Here is a 25,125-nt window from a genome sequence, read left to right as displayed (position 1 = left end):
TTATTGGCTGTCTGGTTGTTCAGGTTCTTATCCGTTTGTAAATGCATTGCTTCTGTGTATTTGTCAGAAGACAATCTACAGAAAAGCGTAAGTTTGTTACCTGTTATTTTTGAAAGACATCCCCCCCCCCTTTTTTTTTTTCTTTTGCACTTCAAAGATGTCTTAAAATGATTATTTTTTATGAAATTCTCACCTGTGGCTTGACTGTCAAAGCAGTCATCTGAGTTTAAGGAGAATTAATTATGAACCTGTTCAGGCAGAAGAGGCCCGAGAGCATCAGTCTTTTAAGTTCAAGTACTTTTACTGCTAAACATTCCAAAGGTGGTTAGTTGGTGACAATTAGTTAGTTGGTTAGTTCTCTGAGTGGTTTCTCAAATGCCCTCCAGTTAACATCTGAAGTGATGATTAAAGCTTCCACATCCTGAAGGGCTAAGGCTGCAAATCTTAGTCTGTTATAAAAGCTGTAATGTGAGGAATGGATGAACAGTATTGATCTTCATCAAAGTGATCTGTGAGCATTGGCAGTATGTGTACTTTTTTTTTTCTTTTTTTTTCCAGTTCTGTTTGTTTTGCATATAATGTGGGGTTGGAAGTGCTGAATTAAGAAGTTTAGGCTGAATAATTGGTTTTGTTTTGAATTTAGCAAACAGCAGGATATTCTGAACAAGAATCTGTAGGACATAAGTGATGCTGAAGACTATACCCGAGGATGTCATTGCTAATGATTATAAACAAAGTTTAATTGTTTTTAAGGAATAAGACTAACCTGTCTGCATTTGCGTCTGGTTGACCCTGGCTGGCTGCAATGTGCCCACCAAGCTGCCATCTCAGTCCCCCCTTCCTAACAAGACACAGGGAGAGAATACAATGAAAAGAAACTTGTGTGTTGAGTTAAGGACAAAAAGATCACTCACCAATTATTATCATGGGCAAAACAGACTTAATGGCAAATTAATTGAATTAATAGCAGCATAGTATAGTGAGTAATAAAAACAAAACTAAAAACATTGTCTCCCCACCCCTCTCCTCCCAGGTGCAGCTTCACTTCTAATTTTGCTACCTCCTTTCCCCACAAGTGGCACAGAGGAGATAGGGAATGGTTATGGTCGGTTCATAACTCTTTTTCTGCCACTCTCTCCTCCTCACATGCCTTATGTGCTCCAGCATGGGGTCCCACTCATGGGGTACAGTCCTTTGTGAACTGCTTCTAGATGAATCCATCCCACACGCTGCAGTTCTTCAAGAATTGCTCTATTTTGAGTCCTTTCCATGGGATGCAGTCCTGCAGGGTCCTCCACAGGCCACAGTGTGGATATCCACTCTGATGTAGTTGTCCATGGGCTGCAGAGGGACAGCCTCCTTTTCCATGGTCTCCACAAGCTGCTGGAGAATACTTTGCTCCAGCACAGGGAAGACCTCCTTCCCCTGCTCCTTCATTGACCTTGCTGTCTGCAGGGTTGTTTGTCACATTTCTCTTATTCCTCTCTCTCACGGTTGCTGCACAGTGTTTTTCACTCTTTTAAATGTGTTATCACAGAGGTGATAGTGTGTGGTTCAGCTGTGCCCTGCAGTGAGTCTGTTTTGGGGCTGGCTGGAACTGGCAGTGTCTGACATGGGGACAATGTCTGGTCATTTCTCACGGAGGTCACCCTGTCCCACTACCAAAACCTTACCAAGTAAACCCAATGCATCATTACATCACAGAAATGCAAAACAAAACAAAACAAAACAAAAAACAAAAGCAATTTTCTCAGGATGTTTTTGTTGCTACAAGTTGTAGCTGAAGTTATATGCCTGGATTAGCAGACTGACTCACTTAAGAAAAGAGCAGACTGCCTCTGTAACAGATGTGGCTGTTGTAAGAATGTCATCAGCATGCTGCTGATTTAAGTTTTCAAATTCGGGGGCATATTGGTCTCATAGGCCCTGAATTTATGAAGTGTGCTTTCTCTGAAATGGCCAGATGGGTTTTCTGGTGCTTTTTCATACAATGTTATCCTATTCAAAAAATGATCTGTTAATGTCTTGTTTTTAACAGGAGAAAGAAACTGGAAGCAAAAGTGAAGAAACTTGAAGGTAACTTTCTATATTGTGTCACCAGTGCTGTCATCCTGTTCCATTTCTTGATTCCTTTTGCATCCAAAAAAGCAATTGAAAAAGTTAAAGAAAAACTAACTCTGAGGCCCCGGGGGGCAAGACAAGTCAGGTCTCTCTGTGCTGCTTAGCCTCTGAAATACATCTGCTGTTCTGCAGAATATTTTCAATAGAGTATATCAGGCTCATTGCATAAATCAAGTTTGAAGGAAACCTCAAAGGATGTAAGCTGACCAGCCTGGAGGCAATCTGATCCGCTCCCAGGTTGCCCTCATGGTGAAAAAGCTTTTCCTTACCGCCAGTTAGAACCTCTCTTGTCCCATCTTCCCACCATGCCCCACTGAATGTACTGGTTCTGTCTTCTTGATACCTTGTAGGTATAGGAAAGCTGTTCTTAGATCCTTTCAAAGCTTTTTCTTCTCAAGCTAATCAAGTCTAGTTCCTTGAACCTGTCCTCGCAGGGCAAGCGCTCCAGTGCACCAATAATCTTGATAGGATTCTTCTACTTGTATTTATATTCATATTTAAAGATGTAGTGATCCTGACATATTTGCTGATTTGTAAATATTCTGGCAGTTACGGTGTTGTTTTGTTTTTTCAGTTTGGTTTGGTACAGCTGTGCTTACCACAGTTTAAATATCCATATACCTAAAACATTATTTTTTGTTAACTGGCCACAACAAACTGAGTGACTTGTGTCTTAATGTTAGAAGCCCCCAAAATCCTACTGTAAAGTACAGGTAGTTTAGAGTTCCTGTACATGGCAGCAAGGTTTTTATACCTTCTAGCCCCAAATGCAAATTCTGGCAGAGCTACAACAAAATACTATGAGATAGTTTGTATTTTTCCCAGTTTTAGTGACTGGTTTATCTTTTGTCAGTCCTGATTTTTTCCCCATAATTAGTTCTTGTCATCCTACCACCTGATCTGCCTTTTAATGATCTTTCTTTGAGATGTTGTCTTCTGTGACTTGATCTGGTCAGCAGACAGGTTCCAACTCTCTTTGCTCTCTGTGTATGTCACCAAGCTGATTTTCACAAAGCTCTTTCAAGCATCCCCGTGGCTTATGAATTTCCCCAGGAACCTCACTTATCTGCTATAGCCTGTTTATTCCCACCCATTTGCACTCTCTCAAGGTTGATGCTAGATATTGAGAGTTAGAGTACTCTATGTCTATCTGTGCTACCTATAGTAGTGCTACCTACATTTTGTAATGCAGTTGGCTGTAGTGTTTTCATCTTTGAACCAGAACCTCTGTTCTAAATAACAGAATGAAGCACGTGAAAAAACATTGACTTCACTCCTAATTTTGCTCCCGTTTTTACTTAGTGTATGTTGTTCTTAAGTACAATGTGAAACGTTCTTGTTTCTTGCCTGTAAGTTGAAAAAGCAATAAATGTATTTTAGTAGGTTAGAACACGAGATATGCAGATAGAGAAAAGATACATGTATGAGTTGTGCTTAAAGTTTGAAGGCTTGATGAGCTAAAATATAACTTCAGTACGTTTTTCATGCTCCTGTTTTTCTCATAATATGATGTGCAAACTAGTAACCAGTAGTAGTTAAAGTAGTTTCTTTGTTTAGTGTCTAACTCGAATTTTGGTTCTCTCTTTTGAAGAGGCTGCAACAAAACATAGTCAAGACTTTAAACTATTGAAATCTGAAAAGAAAAAGCTTGAAAAGGAACTAAAGAAGGCACAGGTAAGACTTTCCTGTTTTGTAGGTGTGGTTTTCTTGAGTACTTATGGAAGAAAAAAAAAATGCAAGTTGTAATACAGACATTGAAATAGTGAAAGTTCATTTGTTGGGGGTATTGAGTAAATAAACATAGCAATTCACCTTAAGAGATGGTGAATTTTGAAACTGAGGCATGACATTTGAAATGTAGATTTAGATTTCATGGTAATTTAGGTAGTTTTCTACAAGCTGAGTATTGAATGAAAAATTAACAGTAGTTATTTTTAACAGGGAAAACTTGATGGTGTTCTTAAAGAGAAGTGCAGAAAGGGTATGTACTCAGTTTTGATTACCTTCAGATTTATGTGTGTTAATAATTCCATTTGAACACTTCCTTTTCTCTTCTACTTCTCAATAGTTAAACATGCAGAGACCCAGAGTTCAAGTGAAGATCTTAAAACAGATATTGACAAAGGTAAGATTTTTGCAAGGCCTGTCTCTGTGCAGACCAAACCATTATGAATTATTTGTAAGACTTCTGGAAAATTGCTTATTCTCTTCCTTGTGTTTTTTAAAGCATTTGAAGCTCTTGGAGTTACACTCTTATAGCAATTCTGTTAGTATCCTCTGTTGTCAAGAGTAGATGTAGTTGATAGAAATATATGTAATTGAGGGAAGAATGTAATAGATGAATATTTTAACTTTTGCAATAAGGAAGATAATTGATTCATTAAAATGACTACGGTCTACCCCATGTGTATGCGCAGCAGTTTGATTTGTAATTGTAAACCAGAATGCAAACACTGAAAAACAAACAAACGAACATTCCCACTGTCTTGCAGCTGAACAACATCATAAAAGAAGTATGCAAAGCAAAAGAGACAAGACAGTGTAATCTGTTACAAAGGCTGTGTGGGGCTCTAATTCAAGTGGAAAGCCAGGATGTTTATTTTTTTTTCTATACTATTCTATTTTTTATTTATTTGTAATGATGTACAATATCTGCTACAAATTATCCAAACCTAATGGCACAGTGGAGCTAACTCATTCAAAACTTCCTCTAATGTACTAAGGGCAGACAGAGGCCAAGCTTTAAGCAACCATATTTTTGTATTTCTACACTTCTTAAAATACTAGCATTGCTTTTATATTGTCTAGAAAATTCTGAAGATGATTTACAGGCAAAAGACAAACTTCTGCTTTCCATGTCTTGCTTTTCAGTGCTTGCATTTTGTTTTTTGTGAAAATTAAAATTCTATGAAAGGGGCAGACCTTCTGGTTGTTTCTGGGTCTTCACGTGTTTTTGCTGCCTTTTGGATTGTCCTGAATTGGAATCCAATTTCAGCATTTAACTTTTAATTTAGTTCTTTTTCTTCCTCTCAAGCTAAAATGCCCAGTTGTCTTAATTTTTGTGTATATTTAGTTGTAGGCATGTCTGTGTTTTGAGTAAGAACAAAGAAAAAAAATGTAGGCTCTCTGAGCCACTGAAGTTTTCCTCAATTTATAAAAACATTTTGTTTAACAGAAAAAATAAAATTCTTGTTGGAAGAACTCTGGATGTGCATTGACAGTGCAAAAGGAAAAAGAGAGAAGCGGGAAAATGATCCTATCTTGGGTGAGATGTCATGTCAAGTATTGGAATTCTGTTGAAGCTGTCTCTTTTTTAATTAAAAATAAATAAATATTGGTACCTTCTTTCTTCAGCTTCTGCTCAGGATAAGGCACGGCCTGAAAAAAGAAGACTGTTTATTACAGAAGGTAGGTTCCAGTAAATGTAAATGCGTTAGTATGCAAATTCCTTGGTGTAACCTTATCATCAGATTGGGTACTGTTTGTGTAACGCTTTTTGGACAGACTTAAATACTTTTATTTGTGATTGTCTGATCAAGTACATGTGTGAATAGAATATTTGAAAATAATTGCAAATTTTAATTTGAACAGCCAGTTATGCTACATTGCTCTTATAAACAAAACCCAATTTTAATCTGCTGTTACAATTCAGAAATCAAATTCTTAGAAATAGTCAAAGCAGATGATAGTCAATGTAGTCAAAACATACCTCTCATGTTTGTACCTTTGTTATTATAGCACGACAAATTCTTTTTGGTCCTAAACAAACACATGGTAACATAATTACATTGTAAAATTTAAGAAGCTCTTACGACTATTTTGTTCATTCATATCTTCCTGAATTATATAATGGTGCATTAATTTTCAGATTCATGATACAGAGCAACATAATGTATAATTTTGTAACAAAATACTCAGTATAATTCTAAAAAATAATTTGAACAATTATCCATATATGCATTGAGAAAAAACCTTAGTGCTTTAACATCATAGAACAGATGTTGTTTTCCTTCTGCCCTCAAGAGCAATAGATACCTTGAAATTAGATTCATATTTCTGTAGTTGCCTCTCCAGAGTGTACTTATCAATCTTTAATTTTTCTTTTATTTGCTCTACCATTTTTTTTTTTCTGTAGTTCAGGTTGTAGAGATACTGTATGGAATAAGTACACTGCATTATTAAGAGCTTTGAAAGTGAACCATTGTGCTGTTTCCCCACCCCATTAAATCTGAAACTCTGATACAAGTCTAGACCCTGATGAATCTGGTTTTAGGTTGTATTCCAAAGGAATTGACTTAGGAGGTACCAAAATATAAGGACAGTATCTTAAGCCAGTTTTATCAATTTAATCCCGACCAATTCAGTGCAGCAAATCTGTGGCTTCAAGCTCCAGAACTGAGCTAGACAGTTGTCCCCTGATATCCTGAATTTGATTTCTTGATCAAGGCTCAATCAAATGACAAGTAAAATAAACTCTGAGGGGTATCAGATCCCCTTCTCATCCACCACAAGGAGAACTTTAGATTCCAGGTCTCCTGTTGCATCTTTCCTATTCACATCTTCTAAAGGAGAACTATGATTTTTTTCCCCCCCTTGAAGCCCAGGACAGCTGTCTTTCTGTCTTTCTTATTCTGACTTTCAGTGGCCCTTGCCTTGTATTTGTAATACCTATGCTGGTGTTCAGAGATGCAACCTTCTGGAAAAAAAAAGGGGGAAGTGGGGACGGGGCTGGATCTTAATGATTTTGCCCTAAGTTCTTGTCCAACATTGACACAGTTTCATCTTAGGGAGAAAATCAACTTGCTGGTGATATCGCTGAAGTATTTTTTCCCCAAGAACGTCAGTTCTTCTGTCTGTCTGGATCTATCCTTTTAGGAAGATAACTCCTTGACTGATTTCTTTGTACAGTCAAATGTTTTGTAAAATATCTGTAACAATTAGAGCTTTCTCTGTTCCATCCAAGATGATACCACTTTGAATAACTTCTTTGAAGAACCTGTACATATATGTAAACTGCAAGATTTATCATTCATGTTTTTACAAAGAAACATACCATTGTGAAAGCCTCAGAAGGCAATGAGGTTTTGCCAAATTTAAATTAAAAGCATTTTGTCTTGGTTTTGGTAGTACTTTTAGTACTTATAGTACTACCAGTTTAGTACAACTCCAGTAACAAAGTTGACCATACCTGCAGTTAACATCAGACCAATAACCTTAGACCATAATTTAAGGTTAATAAGACATTCCTGTTTTTGTGTTTTTTGTTTTTTGTTTTTTGTTTTTTGTTTTTTTTTTTTTATAAATTTGAAAACCTGTTTCCCGTGTAGTTTGAGAATAAAGCCATCTACAGTTAGAGCAGGCATGTGAAGAAGCATTTGAAGAATCTTGCAGCCCAATGCTGAAGATTTTGTTAATTTGGATTCTCCAACATGCACTGTTTGTATGCAGGCTTATGGTGAGAGGAGATGAGGGAAGATGGGAAGACCACGTCTGGGATGAGCTGAGTCTCTTCAAGTAGTATGTACAACAGGGTTCTGAGCTAAATCTGGCCTGCTACAGAGCTATACTCATTTTATCTGATCTTTTTGGTTTGGATCCCAGAATAGCGGAGAAGCTGCATATAGATATTAAGAGCAGGGGTGAAAAGGAGCATCCTGGAGGTACCTTGGTATCTGCTTTAATACCAGATAGCAGGAGACACAAGGTAGTGGCATTAAATGTAACATACGAAGATAAGACTGAATCCCTAAGGACCTGTGTATGTTTTATGACCTTGAGATTAAAGTCCATATGATGTGAGTTATTAAGCGGACCTCATTTCTGCCTTTAAGACCATATGAAGACCTCTCAAGATAATATCATTTTAGGAAATGCAGCCTTGTGCAGTTAGTTTCAGGTGTGCAATGTTCTCCGTAATTATTTGTTTCATATGTATGTGTGTGTAAGTTTGCTGTACCGAAAACTAGAATACTGTTTATAACTTCAAAGAATAACAAGTGTATAAAACACCCTAAAACTCACGTTACTGGAGAAGATTTGAAAAATTGAGGCCTGTCGATGTTAGAAAGTTTCCGTGGAGGGGTTTTTTATTTTTGTCAGAGAAATACTACTCTTTGTCCTTGAAAAGCATGCAGTTGCTACTGCCAGGCATTTGCAAACACTGTGCTGATAGTGATGAGTTTTTGCTGTAAACCAGAAGAGATTCTATGTCTTGGAGGTGTTGGCTGATGAGACAATCAATATGAGTTGGTAGTGCATGGTTGCAGCCCAGAAAGCCAACAGTATCCTGGACTGCATCAAAAGAAGCATGAAGAGCAGGTTGAGAGAGATGATTCTCTCCCTCTGCTCTTGTGAGACCCCACCTTTGAGCACTGCGTTCAGCTCTGGGGCCCCCATCACAAGAAGGACATGGACATACTAGAATGAGTGCAGAAGAGGGTTGTGAGGATAATCAAAGGGCTGGAACACATCTCCTATGAAGAGAGGCTGAGGGAGTTGGGGTTGTTCAGCCTGGAAAAGAGAATGCTCTTGGGAGACCTTATAGTGGTTTTACTGTACATAAAGGTGGCTTGCACAAAAAGTGGGGAGGGACTCTTTGTCAGAGAGTGTAGCTATAGGACAAGGAGTAATGTCTTCTATGAATCTAAAAGAGGGGAGATTTAGATTAAATCTTAGTAAGAAGTTCTTCGTTATGAGGGTGAAGAGGTACTGGCACAGGTTGCCCAGAGAAGCTGTGGTTGCCCCGTCCCTGGAAGTGTTCAAAGACCAGGCTGGATGGGGCTTTGGGCAACCTGGATTAGTGGAAGGCGTCCCTGCCCATAGCAGGGGAATTGGAACTAGTGATCTTTAAGGTCCCTTCCAACCCAAACTATTCTGTGATTTGACAGATAGATTACTGTGAGAAAAAAATCCAGCATCTTAATCTGGAACTGGTTCTTCTTTTTGAGAGGAAAAGAAATCTTGTTTCAGAAATTTACTTTGTTATCTAGGGTAGAGAAAATGTAATCAATTGTCCTGCAATGTGGACAATTGGGAACAAATATTTGAATTACAAAACTCAGTTTATTTTGTTCCAAGGCACTTGATGTTAGCATTGGATTGCTTATTTCTATTCTTTCTCCATCATTCATCAAAGACATATTTCACAGTAGCATGTGGTAGCTTTTGATGTTTTTTCCAGTTCAAAGTAATCTTAACCTTCTCTCAGAAGTGGGGGAAGGCAGCAATGAAAGGGTTTGAAGCTACTAGATTCCAAGTTGTAGGTCTGAGGACAAAACTTAATAATTGGGATAAGTGGCACTGTGAATGAGTGAGATTCCCTAGGAAAAGTAAATTTTTTTCTTTAAAATAACGATCTTTGAGAGGATCGTTTGGATGAAAAGGGCTTGATAATGAGTCTCTGATCTATTTCTCAGAGGGAGCTTTTCAGGGGATGGTATGTATCAATATTCTAGGCCCTGATGTAGGCACATGACAAATTGTGTGAGGATAGTCGGAATGTAAAGTTCCTTATACTCAGTACTATTGTGTAGTTCAGTGTTCAAGGTAAACTCCCCATTTGTCTAACTGAAGTTGTTCTAGGGGGGAAATAAGAAACTGTATTTCTTCCCTCTAAAGTGTGGAGGAACTTAAGAGCTCAGAACTGTTTGGCACAAAGGAGCATGAGAAATCTTCTATATACAGAAAACTACCTTCTGACTCTTCTTTTCTTTCTTCTTGCTAGTGAAGGGTTTCATTTTCCCATGCGTGATCTACTGAGACTCAAATAGTAAAGGAAATATGTTTTTCATGATGAGATGAGAAACATCTGGAAGCTTTATGTGACTGCAGCTTATAAATAGCTTTATGAAACACTGTATGATCTTAGAACTTCTAAGATGTAGCTTTGACTGAAGGAGATGTCAGAGCTCATTTATCTTTAAGGAAATTGGCCTTGTAAGTTTCATAAGGCTTAACTGTCCCCTTTTCCTCCTAGTATATTTTGTAGCAATCTTGGAAATATATTTTTGATCAGTTTTTCTACTAAAACATTCAGTAGGAGCTACCATGTTAGAACGTGCTTAAAGTTTATTGGGAGACAGATCACTGGAGGTTTGTTTTCACCTGTGGAATTAAATTAGTGCTTTCAAATCTGATATTGCCTTTGGTGCTGCTTGAGGAGTATTACTGTAAGTTCTAGCAGTGGAGAAATAGTCACAGCAATAATGAAGCGCACTATTCTTTTTTATTTTTCCAACAGGGGTCAAGTTGTGCCAATTAAATCAGTATATCCTTTCTTCAAAACCATTTTGTTCATGTGTTGTTCTTTATACCATGTAATGGTGTGTCGACATACACAGATCTCTTGATCTCTTTCTTGCTTGGATACTGCCACTGCTGTGTCCAATAATGTTTGTGTACACTATAAAAAAACTCACATCCAAATGTTGTATAAGAATTAGAAGTTCGTTGTCTTTACTGCTTAGACTTTCCTGGAACAGTATGTTTTGTCTGCATACAGAAGAAAATGGATTACCATCTAATGATAAAACGTGGTTTGAAAAGGAACAAAACAAAAGTATAGCACAGAGAATCTCAGAGAGCATTTGGACATGCTTTCTTGCTGCTAGAATAACTTTATAAAACTGATGCGATTGTGAATCTCTTGGTATTGTTTTTTATCTAAGCGGTACAAACTCCTGTCCTTAAAAAAACAAACACACACACACACACACACAAAAAAAAGACTCACTTTTAGGAAGGTTTTTTTAAGGGTCCAGCTTAAAGTAGGTTATGTCATTAAAGACAGAATCTTGCATGAGTAGACTGCAGACAGAAATTTAAAAAACTAATGCTTTAAAAATGTATGCATGTTTAATCATAAAACCGGGAATATAGTTAAGAACTCCCTTACTCTGTTTATGGCAGGATATAATTGTCATTGGCCTGCACGTTATCCTTGAAATATGAAAGTGCAGCTGCTGGCTCAAAGCTGCTGCTTGCTTTAAGCAGAGAGTTACATCCTGATTGGCAAATGCTTGTGTTGCTTTTTCTGAACATCAATAAAACTGGAAATAAACTGGGCTAAAACTGGAAATAAATCACTGAGCTGGATAGACCATCAGTCTTATGGCCCTCCCTGGTAGGAAAATTTGGGGAGAATAGTTTTAATGATTGAAGTTGGAAAATATATTTTTTTGGGTGGGACTGCTTTGTACCTACATACATCTACATCTTTTTCACGGGGAAAAAAAAAAAAAAGTTGGTTGTAAATAATAACATCTGATCTCTGTATGGAAAATATTTCTGAAAGCATTCTTAAGTGCTTCATACTACTTGTCTGAGGGAACATCACTTGAAAAGATGGTAATGCAGCCTTATTACTATGATGTATTAGCTCTATAAGGAAAGATGGGGAGAAAAAATGTGTTAATTTCTTAATATTTGTGTCATAGAAGCTGTACAAAACCATCAAAAGATCAGGAAACGTGATGGCAAAACACTACATTGCTATTCTTCAATAGAAAGTGCTGGGAAGCACAATTCTGTAACAGCCCTGCGACATCATGTGAATACTGAGCCTCTTGGAGTTGACCATCTTGAGAACGGGACTGCTGAAGAATGTCTGCAAGGTTGTGAGGATAAAACTATACCTGTGACAATGCGGACAGATGGGGCATACAGTAGTTCAGACTTCTCTGATCAGGAGCAAAAGGGCCCAGGTGGAAATGTGATGGACATACTGAACTGGGTCAAGCCTCTCCCTGCTCTACTTTCTCCAGTACAGCTTTCACCAGTAGCTGAACAGGTGAGTTCCAGGATTTGTCGGACTTGGCATTAACTTGGTTGTATAATTACAGCAGGAATAACAATTGGATGTTCTTGAGGTTTTTTGTGTATCATTGGTACTTACAGTGATGCACTGAAAGGACCTCTATATGAGTATTTAGCTCTAGATGTATACTTCTTCACTTTCTAGTGCACTGTCTGTGGAAGGGCACAAACCATAATATTCTGTAGTATATTTAAAACAAAGTCAGCCACGTCTCAACTGCTGTCTTTTCCTGATGTCAAAGACCTACATTCCCCACTCTTGTTGGGTATAAGCATGGTTTTTGTAGTAAACCTCTACAGCTTGAAATTCAAGGGGAACCTACTCAAATGTTATTTTTTCAGTAATCTTAGAATGTCAGTAGGTAGGCAAAGAGGTCTCAATTTTCACAAAGGTGCTTTGTGTTTAATATGATGAATATGATTGATTAATAAAAAGCAATGATGGAGAAGGATGTAATTCTGTTATCAGCCTTAATCTCTCAAAACCACTGCCTGTCAGGGCCAGGAGCCTATTTGTTTAGAAAAATATAGCTCTTAAAAGTGATACTGGGCTTTGAAAAATTAACTTTGTGTTTTTCATTAAAGGATATGTTGTTTGGAGAAGTCACGGGTTCCAGCAGTGAAGAAGCTGATTGCAGTTCTTCTGCAGAGGAGTCTATTTTACAAGAAAACCAAGTTCAGCCTCAAAATTGTTGTAATGTATTCAGCTTGAAAGAGGAATGTAACAGATGGAACAAAACGTGCGGACATAGTCTTGATGCAGAAATTTCACATAACTGGAGTAGGAATGAAAAGATTGATCATGTTGATCCAGAGATGTTGAGCAAGAAAGTGAGAGATACTGAAACAAAGCAAGCTGAAGCTGCTACTTTAATTACAAACATGGGAACTAGCAAAGATTGTTTGGAGGAGAATTCTGTGAATATGGAAACAGAGGAGACAGAACTAACTGAAACAACAGCACATGAACTGGAAGCCATAGAGGAAAAGAAAGAAGATATCAAGGAAATGCACAGTGCAGATGGGACCTCTTCAACTGATTTTATGCTACACAGTCCTAAGCCGCAGAATCAGATAGAAAGATGCAGTGAGGTAGAGCAAACAGAGGAGAATGTGATCTTAATCGGGGCTAGTGGTTATGAGGGTATGCATGAAAAGCATGGTGAATTAATGAAGGCAGAAAGAGATGGATTATCAGGAGAGAGCGAAATTCCCAGGGCAGTATCCATTCCCTCAAATGTTACTCATTTGCCATCTGAACAATGTGTTGTTGTACTTCAAAGTACAGACTGTGAGGGGAAATCTGATGTATTGGCAGAGAATAAAGTGGTTGAAAATGAATCCAAAGATGTAATCAAGGTAGCTAATACAGCAAGCAATGTTGAGGAAAGCATAAAACCAGTGATAAATGGAGAGGAAATAACAGCTGCAATACAGATGCAAGGGCTCTGTGCAGAGGCTAGTAATGAGGGAGAACACTCTGAAATTGTATTGTCTGATTTCAGTAGTTCTGAATCTTTTTGTGAAGTAGAGTGTCCTAAAGACCTAATGATGCAGTGTGATAGTGAGGGAATAAGTCTGGAGACTGAGGCATACACTGAAGCTACGGAGAGTTCTGCTCACTCTCAGTGCTCTGAAATAAAACGTGACAGTGAAAAGACACAGGAGGAACAATGTGTGAATACACTAGAACATGATATGGACAGAAAACATGAACTGGAAACTGCTAAAGTCTCTCAGTGTTACTTACCTGTATCTACTGTTGAAAGAATCAGCTTTCCAAAAGATGATGGAGAGCTCAAAATACAAGACGTGAATATAACCAGACCCGAATCTATTGAACTAGCCATGAATGTAAACAAAGAAAGTGTTCTTGAAACAGCTAAATCATCTGAGCTATTCAATAGTGCAGAAAATGAAAAATTACTAGAGGTACAGGAAGGGGAATATTTAAAAGATAAACCATACCAGGAAGAAGATTACAATATTTTTTTCCAAGGGAAGTCAGACTTGAAAATTATACTTGCAGTACCAAAGATGACATGCATTACTGATGCGGAAAGCAGTGTAGCTAAGTGTGAATCATGTGTGTTAGAATTTACAGAAAGAAATGGTGAAATGAAACAAGCTGAAAGCCTGTGCAGTACATTAGACTGTGAGTTGTCCAAAACTCAGAACTTTGGAGTGTTTGAATCTCAAGAGACTAAATTCCAAGTTAATCAAGATTTTGTAGATGAGAGCAGTAAACTGTTAGAAGAAGCAGATACCATCCGATCTGTTGTAGTAGAAAATAACCTTACAGCTCAGACAGAATTTGCAAAACCTCAGAATCAGTTCTTGATAAGTGAAAATGATAAATGTGATGAAACAAAAGTGGAATTAAACAAGCAAAGCAAGGAATTAGTGATAGAGGCTTGTTCCAGTTCATTTAAATGGGAAGACAATGTTGTGAAGGAGAAAAGTAATGTTTCAGAGATCATATGCCAGCATACTTCAGAAATGGGTTTTAATAGCAGCTTGGCTTTGTCTACTGAAATGAACTTGAAGACAAGCTGTATGAATTCTGAAGATACAGATTCCCCTATCCAAGAGAATGGATTGGAATCCACAGTGCCTCGTAATTTAAATTACAGTCTTGAGAAAGTTGTCGGATTTGTTGAAAGTGATTTCACTGGAAATTCTGAATTTTCTCATACATCAAAAAACAAAGGAGATAAAAATTGTGTTGTGGGTAGTCCATTTTGTAGTTCTCTAGAAAGCTTTGAAAAGGATACTGAGATCCCATCTACTGAAAAAGGCAAAGAACTGGACCGCTGCTCTGATGGGGAATACATACCCAAAAACGAAATGGAAATTTCAGGTGAAAAGGAGCTGCCAGTAGATAAAGAACCTCAGGCATCTGTTAAGGTACTAATTTTGCAAGTAAACTCTTATAATAAGAATACTTCGAGCTTCCAAAAGTTTGTTTGTCAAGAATCAGAATGCAAGACTTCTACATGGGAAGCTAATCCAGATCCTGCTAGAACTGGTTCACTGACAGATGGGGAGGAAAGCAAAAGGTTGAATAGTTTTGAGGCATGTGAGGAAGACAGCATAAAAAGGTCTAAAAATGCTTTTGATATCCCAGAGCAGAGCAACGTGTCTGAAGAGAAGGACTGTCCTCTACAAAAAGTTGGAGATGTGAAATATTCTGAATGTGTTCCCATGTCCAAAAAGGACCTGAGAACTTCAACAAGAATTGTAGTGAGTGCTCTGGAAAATGATGCAAGTGTTGATGCTGACAACCAAGTATGTGAACTTCATTCAACAATGTGCCCAGGAAATACTGTGACAGATAGTCATCTAGAAGCAGGTACTATAGTGGGTATGGATACATGCTGTGAAACAGACTCTCCAAATACTGCAAATGAGTTGTCAAATGTGGTTGGGGAGGTTTATCCCAAAGACTTAACCTCTCTGAAAAGAGGGTGTATATTAGTAGCCTCTGAAAATGCTGAGGGTACTAGTGATTTCAGGGTAGCTGGATGGATGAATGACAGTAGGGAAGATCTGTTAGAAACTGGGGCATCCAAAGGAAGACCTCTGATGCCAAGTGCTTCAAAAAATAGATTACCAATATGCCAGATATTAAGCAGATTGTCAGAAACTTACAGAATGCCTGTAAAAAACAGTAAACTAAGTACAAGAATGTTAGCACTTGGCAATTTTGTAGAAGAAAATGGTTGTGAAAAGCTTGAATCAAATGCAGAGCAAAGTCTACCACACAGTGTTGATATGGGCATCTCAGTTCTTGAAGAATACAATCATAATCAAAACTGTGCTGTTTGCAACTCAGAAGAAGGCAACACTAATGTTATGTTAGGTGTTTTGCAGCCTTCGTGTTTCTGTCGTACCACTTGTACTTGGAAGGGCTTCCTGGATAGCGGTAGGAAAAACTTTATTATCAAGTATCTTTCAAATCCAGCCCTGTCTGATGTAGACTGCAATTCTCAAACAGTTAGTCAGTCTTCTGTGCCACAAAAAATGGTATTTGAGAATTCGCGTGTGTTGGAGTCAGAGTCTTGTGTGGATGTTGTTCCCAAAAAGACCAATAAATTGAACTGCAAAGGGCAAGAGCAATCTGAAGTCTTGAGTGCTTCAACCAAGGCAGCTGTCCAAGTAATGCATGGCAGGCTATCAAAAAAACTGCTTAGAGGTAAAAGAAAAATGAACAATCTTGACATTAAAATAACTCAGCCAGTTCTTGCAAATGCTGATACTTCTGTGCCGACAAAATGCTTATCTGAGACTATAAATAAAATCAGGCAAGAGATGGGTCCTCCTCTACCCCCACTGCTCCTGCCTTTGATGGCTACTCCTCCAAGAGCTGTGTGTTCCATGACCCCAGTGATGTCTTCTGCTGATCGATCCTCTTTGCTTTCCCCTCTTGATGACCTGATATCCCCACTACGTGAAACCCCTGTTCCTCCTCTAATGTCTCCGTTGAGAGATACTCCGACTGTCAAATCTGCCCTTTTGTTTTCCCCTCCATCACCTTCAGAGATGGCAGTGGGTAGAAGGATTCTCTCGTCACCTTTAAAATTTTGTACTTCCATTCCAAAGCACGCGCTTCCTGTCCCTGGAAGATTTCCTCTGTGTGCAGCTGATGGTGCTGCTGCAGCTGCCCCTCAGGAGAACTCTGTGAAAATATTGGACACTATGTACCCAGAGCTATCTGCAAGGGCGAGGACACTAAACATCCTGAAAGGCAATATTCAGCTAAACCGATGCGCCCTTTCAGACAGCCAGAGTTTGCCAGGACCTGTGGCTCAAATAGGTGGGTTCAAAGCAATAGCATCCACATCAACTGCTTTTGTGAAAACTGGGAGCAACTTGAAATCTGATAGTAGACAAGACAAAAATGTGCAGAATCAGCAACTGGTTTCAGGCTTATCAAATCATCCTGAAAAAAGGACATTATTGCCAGTATCTATGCCTAGAAGCGCAAAAAGACTGAGATTAGACAGGGAACCACCAAAGCTGGAGCCCGGTGATACTGCTGCTATCGGAAATGATCAAAACACAAGCTCTGAAATACAGGAGAATTTCCATGGCAAGAGCTGTGAAATCAGTGATTCAGCACACAGTTCCAGTTTAGAAGCATCTTTACCAGTAAAGAAGGTTATTGATTCTGATTGCCAGAAAGTTTATTTGGCACTGAAGAAAATTGCTGAATCCTGCTTTGACTTGTTACCAGTTATACGAAGTCATGTTTATGTGGGCAATATCTCAAAGATTCCAGTGATGAGAGATGAAGAGAAAGAAGTTGTCAGTGAATTTGGTGTAAAAAACAAGGTAAGCAGTATTATTTTGAGTTTTGCGTTTTAACAGTGACTTCTGTGCAGATTAAAAGAGTTTAAGTATGTGCTAGGTGAATTCTCAATGGGTCAGGCAACCTGCAGTGGCAAAGTGCAGTCTTGAAAGATTATCAGATACCTAAAAATGTATAAACATAACAAAATAGAGAGCTTCAGACAGTACGAGAAGTTAATGGCCAGTGGTGTCCAAGATGCAAAACTGCAATTGTAGATGCTTTATGCATTCATCAGGAAAGCAGATGTATTTTATTTTCACCACATTTTTTGTAGTGGATAGCATTAACAATTGTAGAATTTTTTTTTTGTTTAAAGGTGTGAGGTTTGATTTTATTTTTTGGGGGGTCTTTTTTGTTATTTCACTAAAAAAGAAAACACAAAGCAGCATTGTATATATACTGCTGGTGTACTTGTTCATTCAGTGTTTACCTTGATTATCATTATACATCAGGTTGCTCAAATGAATTTAATTGGAAAAAATCTCATAGTCGCATAGCAGCATTTTGCCCCATTGCAGTTCCTGAAAGTAGTTAGGCAGACTGAGATCAGAATAATGATCTGTCAGTTCTCCACAGAATTTGTCTTACTGAGTTCTCCTGTCACCTTTGTTAGGACTTGCCAAACGTGGTAACTTGATAGAAGCAAGTTACTACTGAAGTTGCTAGTCAGGTTTGTTATTTCATTTGCTGGTTGCCTATGATTTAATTACGTGTATTCTTATATGGATGCAAACAATGTTCTTACAAGCAGTTCTCTGTTATAATGCTATTAAATATTCTCAAATATAGTACAGTCTAACAACTGTTTTTTGTGCCTTATAGCATTTAGCTGAGTCGTTGCTGCATGTTATTCTCAGTAAACTCAAGGCTCAGAAAACAGCCTCAAATTACAATTTCAACCAGGCTCTTTGTCGAGTCTATACAGCAACTTGTCGACAGCTGGGAGATTTGGAAAGAGCCCGCCTCTTCTGCTACAGCTTACTTAAAGAAGGTATAGTGTGTGTCTCGGTGGTCTTGCATCTTGAACATTTTGTCTGTCTTTGCTTTATTGTTCCAAAATAATTAGGTTTGTAAAAGCAAATGAACAAAGACAATCTTCCTGTGAAAGGCACGTTTTCCTTGGACCTTTTTTCTATACTGCAAAAATATAGACTGTTACAGAAGAAATTTTCTGTCTCACAGTTGTCTACATCTATCTCAGCTTGGTAATCACCTGTGCTCTTACTAGTCCACTCATTTTTCAATACTTACTTTGGGATCCTCTGTACTTTCATGTTTGCCCTGCCATCTCCAAAATGATATTGTAATTCCAGATAACTTTGTGCTTTTTGTTTACTGCTATTTGTACTGAGTAAGCACTGACTCATAAAACACATTCGATTTTTAAAAAGAAAAGAAAAAGGAACTTCAGTAAAACTGTTAAATGCAGACTTTGAATGATTTTCTGTTGTATACTTTGAATTGCTTAAATTTCTGTTGTGGATTTTCTGTGGTTTTATTTTATTTAGAATGTGAACAGTTGTAAACACATCTTGAAGGTTTTCCTTTTTTTATTATTCAATTATTTTATTTTGATTACTAATGCATTCATTTTAAAGTTTTCTCCTTCATTAGGTAACACAAGTGTGCTAAATTCCAGCTACACAATTGCCAAATTGACTATAAACAGTCAGTGCTACTTCCTTAGACTTGTGTCATCGGTTTTCTTGGCTTCCTGTCCATCCTTTTTTTTTCTGTTCTTCTTTCAGGTATTCTGCCTTAAGTAACTCCAAGATAAATTTTACTCCAAGATAAACTTAAATAACTCCAAGATAAATTTAAAGTCACTGTAAAATCCAGTTTCTGTGCTCCAAAACCACTCTTGTTAGTGAACTAAAGTACAGTAAGAATAAAGGGAAAAGGACTGTGCGCACTTTTGTTATGCAGCCAAGTGCAGTGTAACCATGCCTGACTTACTGACTAAAACACTCTTTTTAGGGGAAAAAAAAAAAAAAAAAGGAATTACAATGGGGAAGGTGTTTGTTTTTTCATTTGGTTGTTTGTTTTCTCCTCCCTTCCATTACTTAATATCAGGACTGGGGTGTGCTAGTATGATTCCACCTCACTGGGCTGCAGTTTTTACATGATTTCTGTGCCTTCTCTCCTTGTTACCTTGCTGTAGAGTGTTCTGGCATTTGATGTCTGCGTGTATTTTTTATTTGCTTTTGTATGTTAAAAACTTATATTGTTCTCTCTCTTTTTTTTTCCTAGGCTTTCCAGATGCAGTGAAATTGATTTTATTCATCACAAATATATGGCCTGATATATTTGTCTTCGAAGGTGCAATTAACAAAGCCATGCAATTAGTTATCAGGCAGAGCGCAAATGAAGATGTCCTGGCCTGTCTCAGTGCTTATCTCAGCTGGGAGCAGGTAACTTCTGCTTTCACTGTCAATATCAGCTTTTGTCTGTTTTGATTCCTTTGCTGGCTGTATCAAATCAAGAATTTTCTGAGGCAAGGTGTGAAGATAGATGCTCAGTGGATCTCCCATGGAGCCTGTACAATTGCACAACTAATGCTACTTAAGGCTATCTTCCTGTGGTTGTCTAAACCCTATCAGAACACAGCACTTTTTTGTTTTCCCTCTTAAATACTAATATCTCTAGTTAACACTTAAAGTGTTTTTATTATTTTTAAAATTTTGACTGGAGTACTCTTGGACCAGGGAATTGTATCACTCAATGGAACTGTAATTTTAATGTTTATTGAGGTCATTTTTGTTTTGTTTTGCTTAGAAATGAGCAGGACTGATATAATTTTCTTGCATTGTAAAAGGACTCTTCTGACCTTAAAGTTTCATCAAGAGAAACAAAAATCCCCAGACTGTGGGAGCAGAGAAGAGAATGGGTGTAGGGTTTGTGTTTATGTGTTTGTTTTCCAAACTCCACTTTTTCTAAAATCATCAAGATAAATATTGAGTACTTGAAAATTTGAGTTCTGTGTACTTTTTTTATTTGTTTGCTTCTGTTAACACTAGCTCAAAGTTGAATTTGTGTTGTAAGATGGACTCTAATGCTGCTATGGACAGTCAGAATCTAATATTTGTAAAGAGTGCAGTTTTGGGTTGGTAACTTTTCATGCATTAAAGTAATCACCTTCTGTAATTCCAGAGTTCATCTTTAGATGCAGGTATTATGGCCTCAAACCTGCTTTTAGAAATGCAGTCATGTTCCAAAGTAGAATTTCAGCAGAGCGAACGATATGGAGAAGATCTGAGTGAAGATGCTTGGCAGTACATATTTGCTATTGACCTACTCTGCACTAACCTGAAGTGGGATTGGACACATGACAATGTCATAAGGTATTGTGGCAAGCAGTTCCTTCAGACATTTTTCTGTGCTTTTGTTTTGAATTTGAAACATTGCAGCTTAGCTTTTAACATAATGAAATATTGCATACATACTTAGAAAAGAAGGTTTTATAACCTGTGAGCAAATGGAAGATATTGGAGTACTAATTCAAGGAATTAGTCCTGTTAGAACCTTTCTAATAAAGAGTTGTTTTTAAAATAGCTATATGTGAACAATTGTGAAAGATTTTGGGATGTACTGTATGTCAAAGTGAGCAACATGGTTGTTTTCCTCTGAATTTAGTATCATTTTTTTAAAAAGCTTTTCTTTTTCAGTCATTAAAAAATGGGGGTGGAACTTCTGATCTGCGAACAGCACTACTTCAGTGCTGAAAAGGAATATGGTTGCATTTCACTATTATACTATCCTGATTTCAGTCTGATCTCAATTCTAAAACCATTATAATACTTCAACCCAGTGTCTTACGTTTTCTTTGAACCCTATAATCCAATGCATAACCTGCTGACATACTTAACTTGGTTTGAAAGACTGCAGTTTGATGTGTACACTCATCTGACAGTCCCTATTTTGTATGAATATGCTATATAAACTAGTAGAATCTCTCAAAATAAGGCTTTGGTTTAACAACCACATAAACTAATTGTTGAATATGAAGTAAATGTGAAAAACTTACTAGAATCATTCAAATCCTTGCTACGGAAGTTATTTTTAGTGGAACACTTTCAAAATTTATACTAGGTTCAGTTCAAGGTATGTCACTTAAACTGAAGATATACAGAGTTGATTGTGTGAAGTTGTACTAATGATCACTAAGTCTATCAGCATAATTTTAAGGATGGTCTCATAATTTTAAGGTCTTGTCTGAAGTCCATTCAGATTTAAAAACAAGCACCAGATCCTACTTATAACATACAAATTGTTAATTTTCAGTCATACAAGGTGTATGACTGTATGACTCATGTAACATTCGAAAGAAGTGTGGTTCCATATACAGGTGAGTTAGTGGAGTAACCTCTTGACTTTATGTAGAGATGCAGAAAGTTGCAAGGAAATGGAAGATGGGCAGAAATAATATTCTGAACAGGAATGATTCCTCCAGCAAGATAGCTTTTAATGTTTGGGTGTAAAACAGTCTTTATATAACTGAGACTTGTAGATGCTTGTAGTGTTACTAGTTTCGCCTGAGGGTGGATTCAACATGCAAGTGGAGTTACACAAATACACGGTAAATGAAAGAACCATTTGTGTTTCTTTCTGTATAAATATTCTGTGCCAAACCTTCATGCAGTATCAGATTTTTTAATTCATTTCTTCACAGCAAAGTGCTTTGGCCTTCTATGGATAAGTGGATAAAGAAGAGAAAAGAGCATGAAACTGCACAGTCTATTCCTGATAGTATTATCGCATTGACTCTCAGGCTAATCGGTAAGTAATCTAAATTCATGATTGAATTTCTGGTTTATGTATGACCTTTAAAAGCGTCACTTTGCCTGGAAAATGAATTGAAGCATTTTTGTATTTTTTGATTTTTTTTTTAATTTTCCTCAAAAAATTTCACCTTAAAAAGCAAAACTGTTAGTCTTATAAGATACTATTTGTCAGCCTGTGAAAATCATATATTTAAGTTATGAGATGTCACTATGATTTCGTGATAGTAAATATGTATGCTTTACGTATGTAAAATTAAATTATTTTTAGCTATATATGCTTTTAGCAAAGTATATAAAATAAGACTTTATATGTAACATAATACTTCTTGATGCGATTTTAAGGTAAAATCCTTTATTTGGTATCTAGGTTGCATTCAGGATAAACAAATAAACTTTGGTTTCAGATAGATGTTTTTGGTATGTAAGTTACATAATACTGTTTGTTAAACACAAGTTGTGTTCTTTGAGTTTTACTCTTAAAAATTGTAAACCCGCAGGAGTTTTTATCAGTCTGATGAAAAATGCCTTGGTGTCTTTAGTCAGAAGAGGAATAGGACAACTAATTTTTAGACAGCTGTAATTCAAATTTGGATTTTATATTGGCACTTCAACAGACAGTGAATGTAAAATTTAGGAAGTTGATTGTCTAAACCTCAGATACATAGTAACCTTTTTTTCCCCCCTTTTTTAAATCTTTCAGGTCGATTGGGCCAAATAGGTTTGAAGGAAGGTTATATTTCTGCGGTGAAGAATATTAGTTCTGTAATTGCACTGTTTGTACATCATGCAAAAGAGGAAGGTAATGTCTATTTAGAGAAACTTCAGCATAAAATCTGCAATGTGAATTTCTGCCAGTATAAACAAAACACACAAATTAGGTCAAGAATGCCAAAACAGCCTGCTTTGTGCAGTTTTATGTTAGTGTGAAAAAGAACAAACAGGTTTCAGTTTGAGTCCTTGGCCCTTCCAAAGTTAACAAAGCCTGTCTATTACTTTCTCTTTCAGGCAGGAAACAACTCTGAGGTAGTTTCAGCCAACTTGAAATTATGCTGTTTCACCTAACAGTGTACCAGCTGCTTCTGAGAATATAATGTGTGATCTTGACATAAGCAGGAATAGTTAATTTATTACCTGAACAGTTTGTGCTGGGGTTTGCTACTAGCAAGATTGTTGTATTGGGAGACAGGGGCCTGCAAGATGTTCTAAATTCCTGAGAGAAAGTGAGGCAAAAAAAGCATTGCTAAATTATTCTGCATATTAAGTAAATTTTGCAGTGAAGCATGGGTTGATGCTAGGGAGTTGTTTTGAACCACTCCTTTAGCTACTCTGCCTTTCAATCTCAGGCTTTTCCATGTAAGTGGAAGGGACGCATCTTTAAGTGTCTGTCTCAGTCTTTGTGTAAACCTATTTTCATACCATCTTGATCAGGTGGGACTAGAACTAGAGTAAAATCACTGAATACTCAAATCTTTTTTGCCCTTTGAATACTGAAAATCCTCTGAAATCAGAAAACTGGAAAATTCTTCTATAAAATGAAATGCTACAGAATTTTTGTTAAGATTGTCTTCTTGCTACTTTCACATTTTAGACATCCCCAAAATAAATGTTTGTATTCCAGTTCTTGAACTAATGTTTTCTTTAGCTTCATGTTTCTTCTCAGAATTATTGCATATTCAAATTTCTAGAAGCTGATTTGTTTTAACTTTTTGCAGGTGTTCCCTGGGGTGTGCAGCTGGCAGCCATATATTCACTGTGTGACTTGGGTTCAAGCAATCCAGTAGGTATTGTTGAAGCCATCAATGCTTGGAGAGCAACAGTTCTTAATAGCATCCCTCCTGCTGTCACAAGTGGCTTAGCTGAAATCACTTCTCTGTGTAAAATGGAGCTACACTAAAACCTAGGGAAATGTATTGGTCTAAAGGAAGAAGTGCCTTATTTTACTAAGCAGTAATTGGTTCCAGTTAAAAACAATACAAAGTGGTGGCTTAAGTATTTTGTTTGTATTTTCTGTTTGAGGGGAGAATTTTAAAAGGAATACAAATGCTTGCTTTTCCTAACGACTCATCAGTGATCTGAAAGCCAGTATGTTTTTGATTCTTGGGAGGTTTCTAGTTTGATGTCAGTAACAACCAGTAGCTGTTTCTGTTGTTTTTCTTCAATCAACTTGGAGCATGAGCATTTTGCAACAACAGAAGATAAAGCCTGGCTGAAAACTTGGCTCTGTTATTTTGTACTGTATGTATGTATAAAGTAGTTGTTCATAGCAGAGCTTTGCCCAGTTTGTTTTATTTTACTTGAGTAGTCTCATCTGCTTAATTTAAAATACTTGCGTAAAGCATGTTGGGATTGACCTCTTGTGTAACAACTGCATTTATAGTAACAGAGATATGAAAGCTCTGAACTTGTAAATATGTGGTATATTCTGATAATGTGTTTTTTACATTTGATATTGTTCCACTTGGGGAATTTTGTATATGTAAATAGAATGTTGGTCCAGAAAAAGTTTCAGTTTCTAAGGATAGATTCACTACACTCTGCATTTTTATATCTTTCGTAATAAAAGAAGCAAACACCATTATGTTCTTGTTTGTCTTTTTAAATAACACACCGAGAAAACTGTTGTTTCTAGCTTAAGTACTACATTTTGGACACAGGTTTCAATAGGATTGTTAGTTGCAGCAAGCACTTCACAGTGTCTTCTTGTTCTTGTAACTTTTTGGCACCTGAGGACCGGGTTGTTTCTTGCTCCTCTCAGCAGTTTCCCAGTTCTTTCTTGACCTGCAGGCTCCCAGCTCCTGTTGATAGAGCTCATGATTCTTTGCGGGTCTGCCTTGCAGCACACTTAGTTTCTCATTAAAGAAAGAAAAGTCCTCCACTTCTTGCAGTTCTGCTTGACTAGATGCTGCTGTCTTCAACAGAGAGTATGCACAGCTTTAGGTATTGCCTGTTGTACAAATGCCTGATGTATCTACATGAAATTTAGACACAAGCCTCAAGTTGCACCAGGGGAGGTTTAGACTAGATATCAGGAAGAAAGAGGTTAAAAGGTCAATCTAG

At 37.3% G+C, this 25,125-nt stretch overlaps 1 protein-coding gene across 3 annotated transcripts in view; it reads left to right on the top strand.

The window, feature by feature from the left end:
* Positions 1–24,646, top strand: part of ICE1 (interactor of little elongation complex ELL subunit 1) — a 32,765-nt gene extending 8,119 nt beyond the window's left edge. For 2 of the 3 annotated variants that reach the window (XM_072033319.1, XM_072033320.1), the window contains exons 7-20: positions 2,039–2,076; positions 3,713–3,795; positions 4,063–4,102; positions 4,190–4,246; positions 5,297–5,386; positions 5,476–5,529; positions 11,556–11,908; positions 12,520–17,268; positions 18,110–18,278; positions 19,538–19,698; positions 20,438–20,628; positions 21,957–22,063; positions 22,769–22,867; positions 23,781–24,646. In XM_072033319.1, the coding sequence (XP_071889420.1) occupies positions 2,039–2,076; positions 3,713–3,795; positions 4,063–4,102; positions 4,190–4,246; positions 5,297–5,386; positions 5,476–5,529; positions 11,556–11,908; positions 12,520–17,268; positions 18,110–18,278; positions 19,538–19,698; positions 20,438–20,628; positions 21,957–22,063; positions 22,769–22,867; positions 23,781–23,962 (6,373 nt within the window). In that variant the 3' untranslated portion in view covers positions 23,963–24,646. Of the gene's footprint in view, positions 1–2,038; positions 2,077–3,712; positions 3,796–4,062; positions 4,103–4,189; positions 4,247–5,296; positions 5,387–5,475; positions 5,530–7,578; positions 7,639–11,555; positions 11,909–12,519; positions 17,269–18,109; positions 18,279–19,537; positions 19,699–20,437; positions 20,629–21,956; positions 22,064–22,768; positions 22,868–23,780 lie in introns of those variants that run through there. The other variant, XM_038174132.2, reaches the window with a different exon arrangement.
* Positions 24,647–25,125: the final 479 nt, after the last annotated feature.

This window comes from Anas platyrhynchos, chromosome 2, assembly GCF_047663525.1.
Source record: "Anas platyrhynchos isolate ZD024472 breed Pekin duck chromosome 2, IASCAAS_PekinDuck_T2T, whole genome shotgun sequence".
Classification (NCBI taxonomy): domain Eukaryota; kingdom Metazoa; phylum Chordata; class Aves; order Anseriformes; family Anatidae; genus Anas; species Anas platyrhynchos.
Note: the sequence above shows the minus strand (reverse complement) of the source record. Positions and strands in the feature narration are given on the sequence as shown.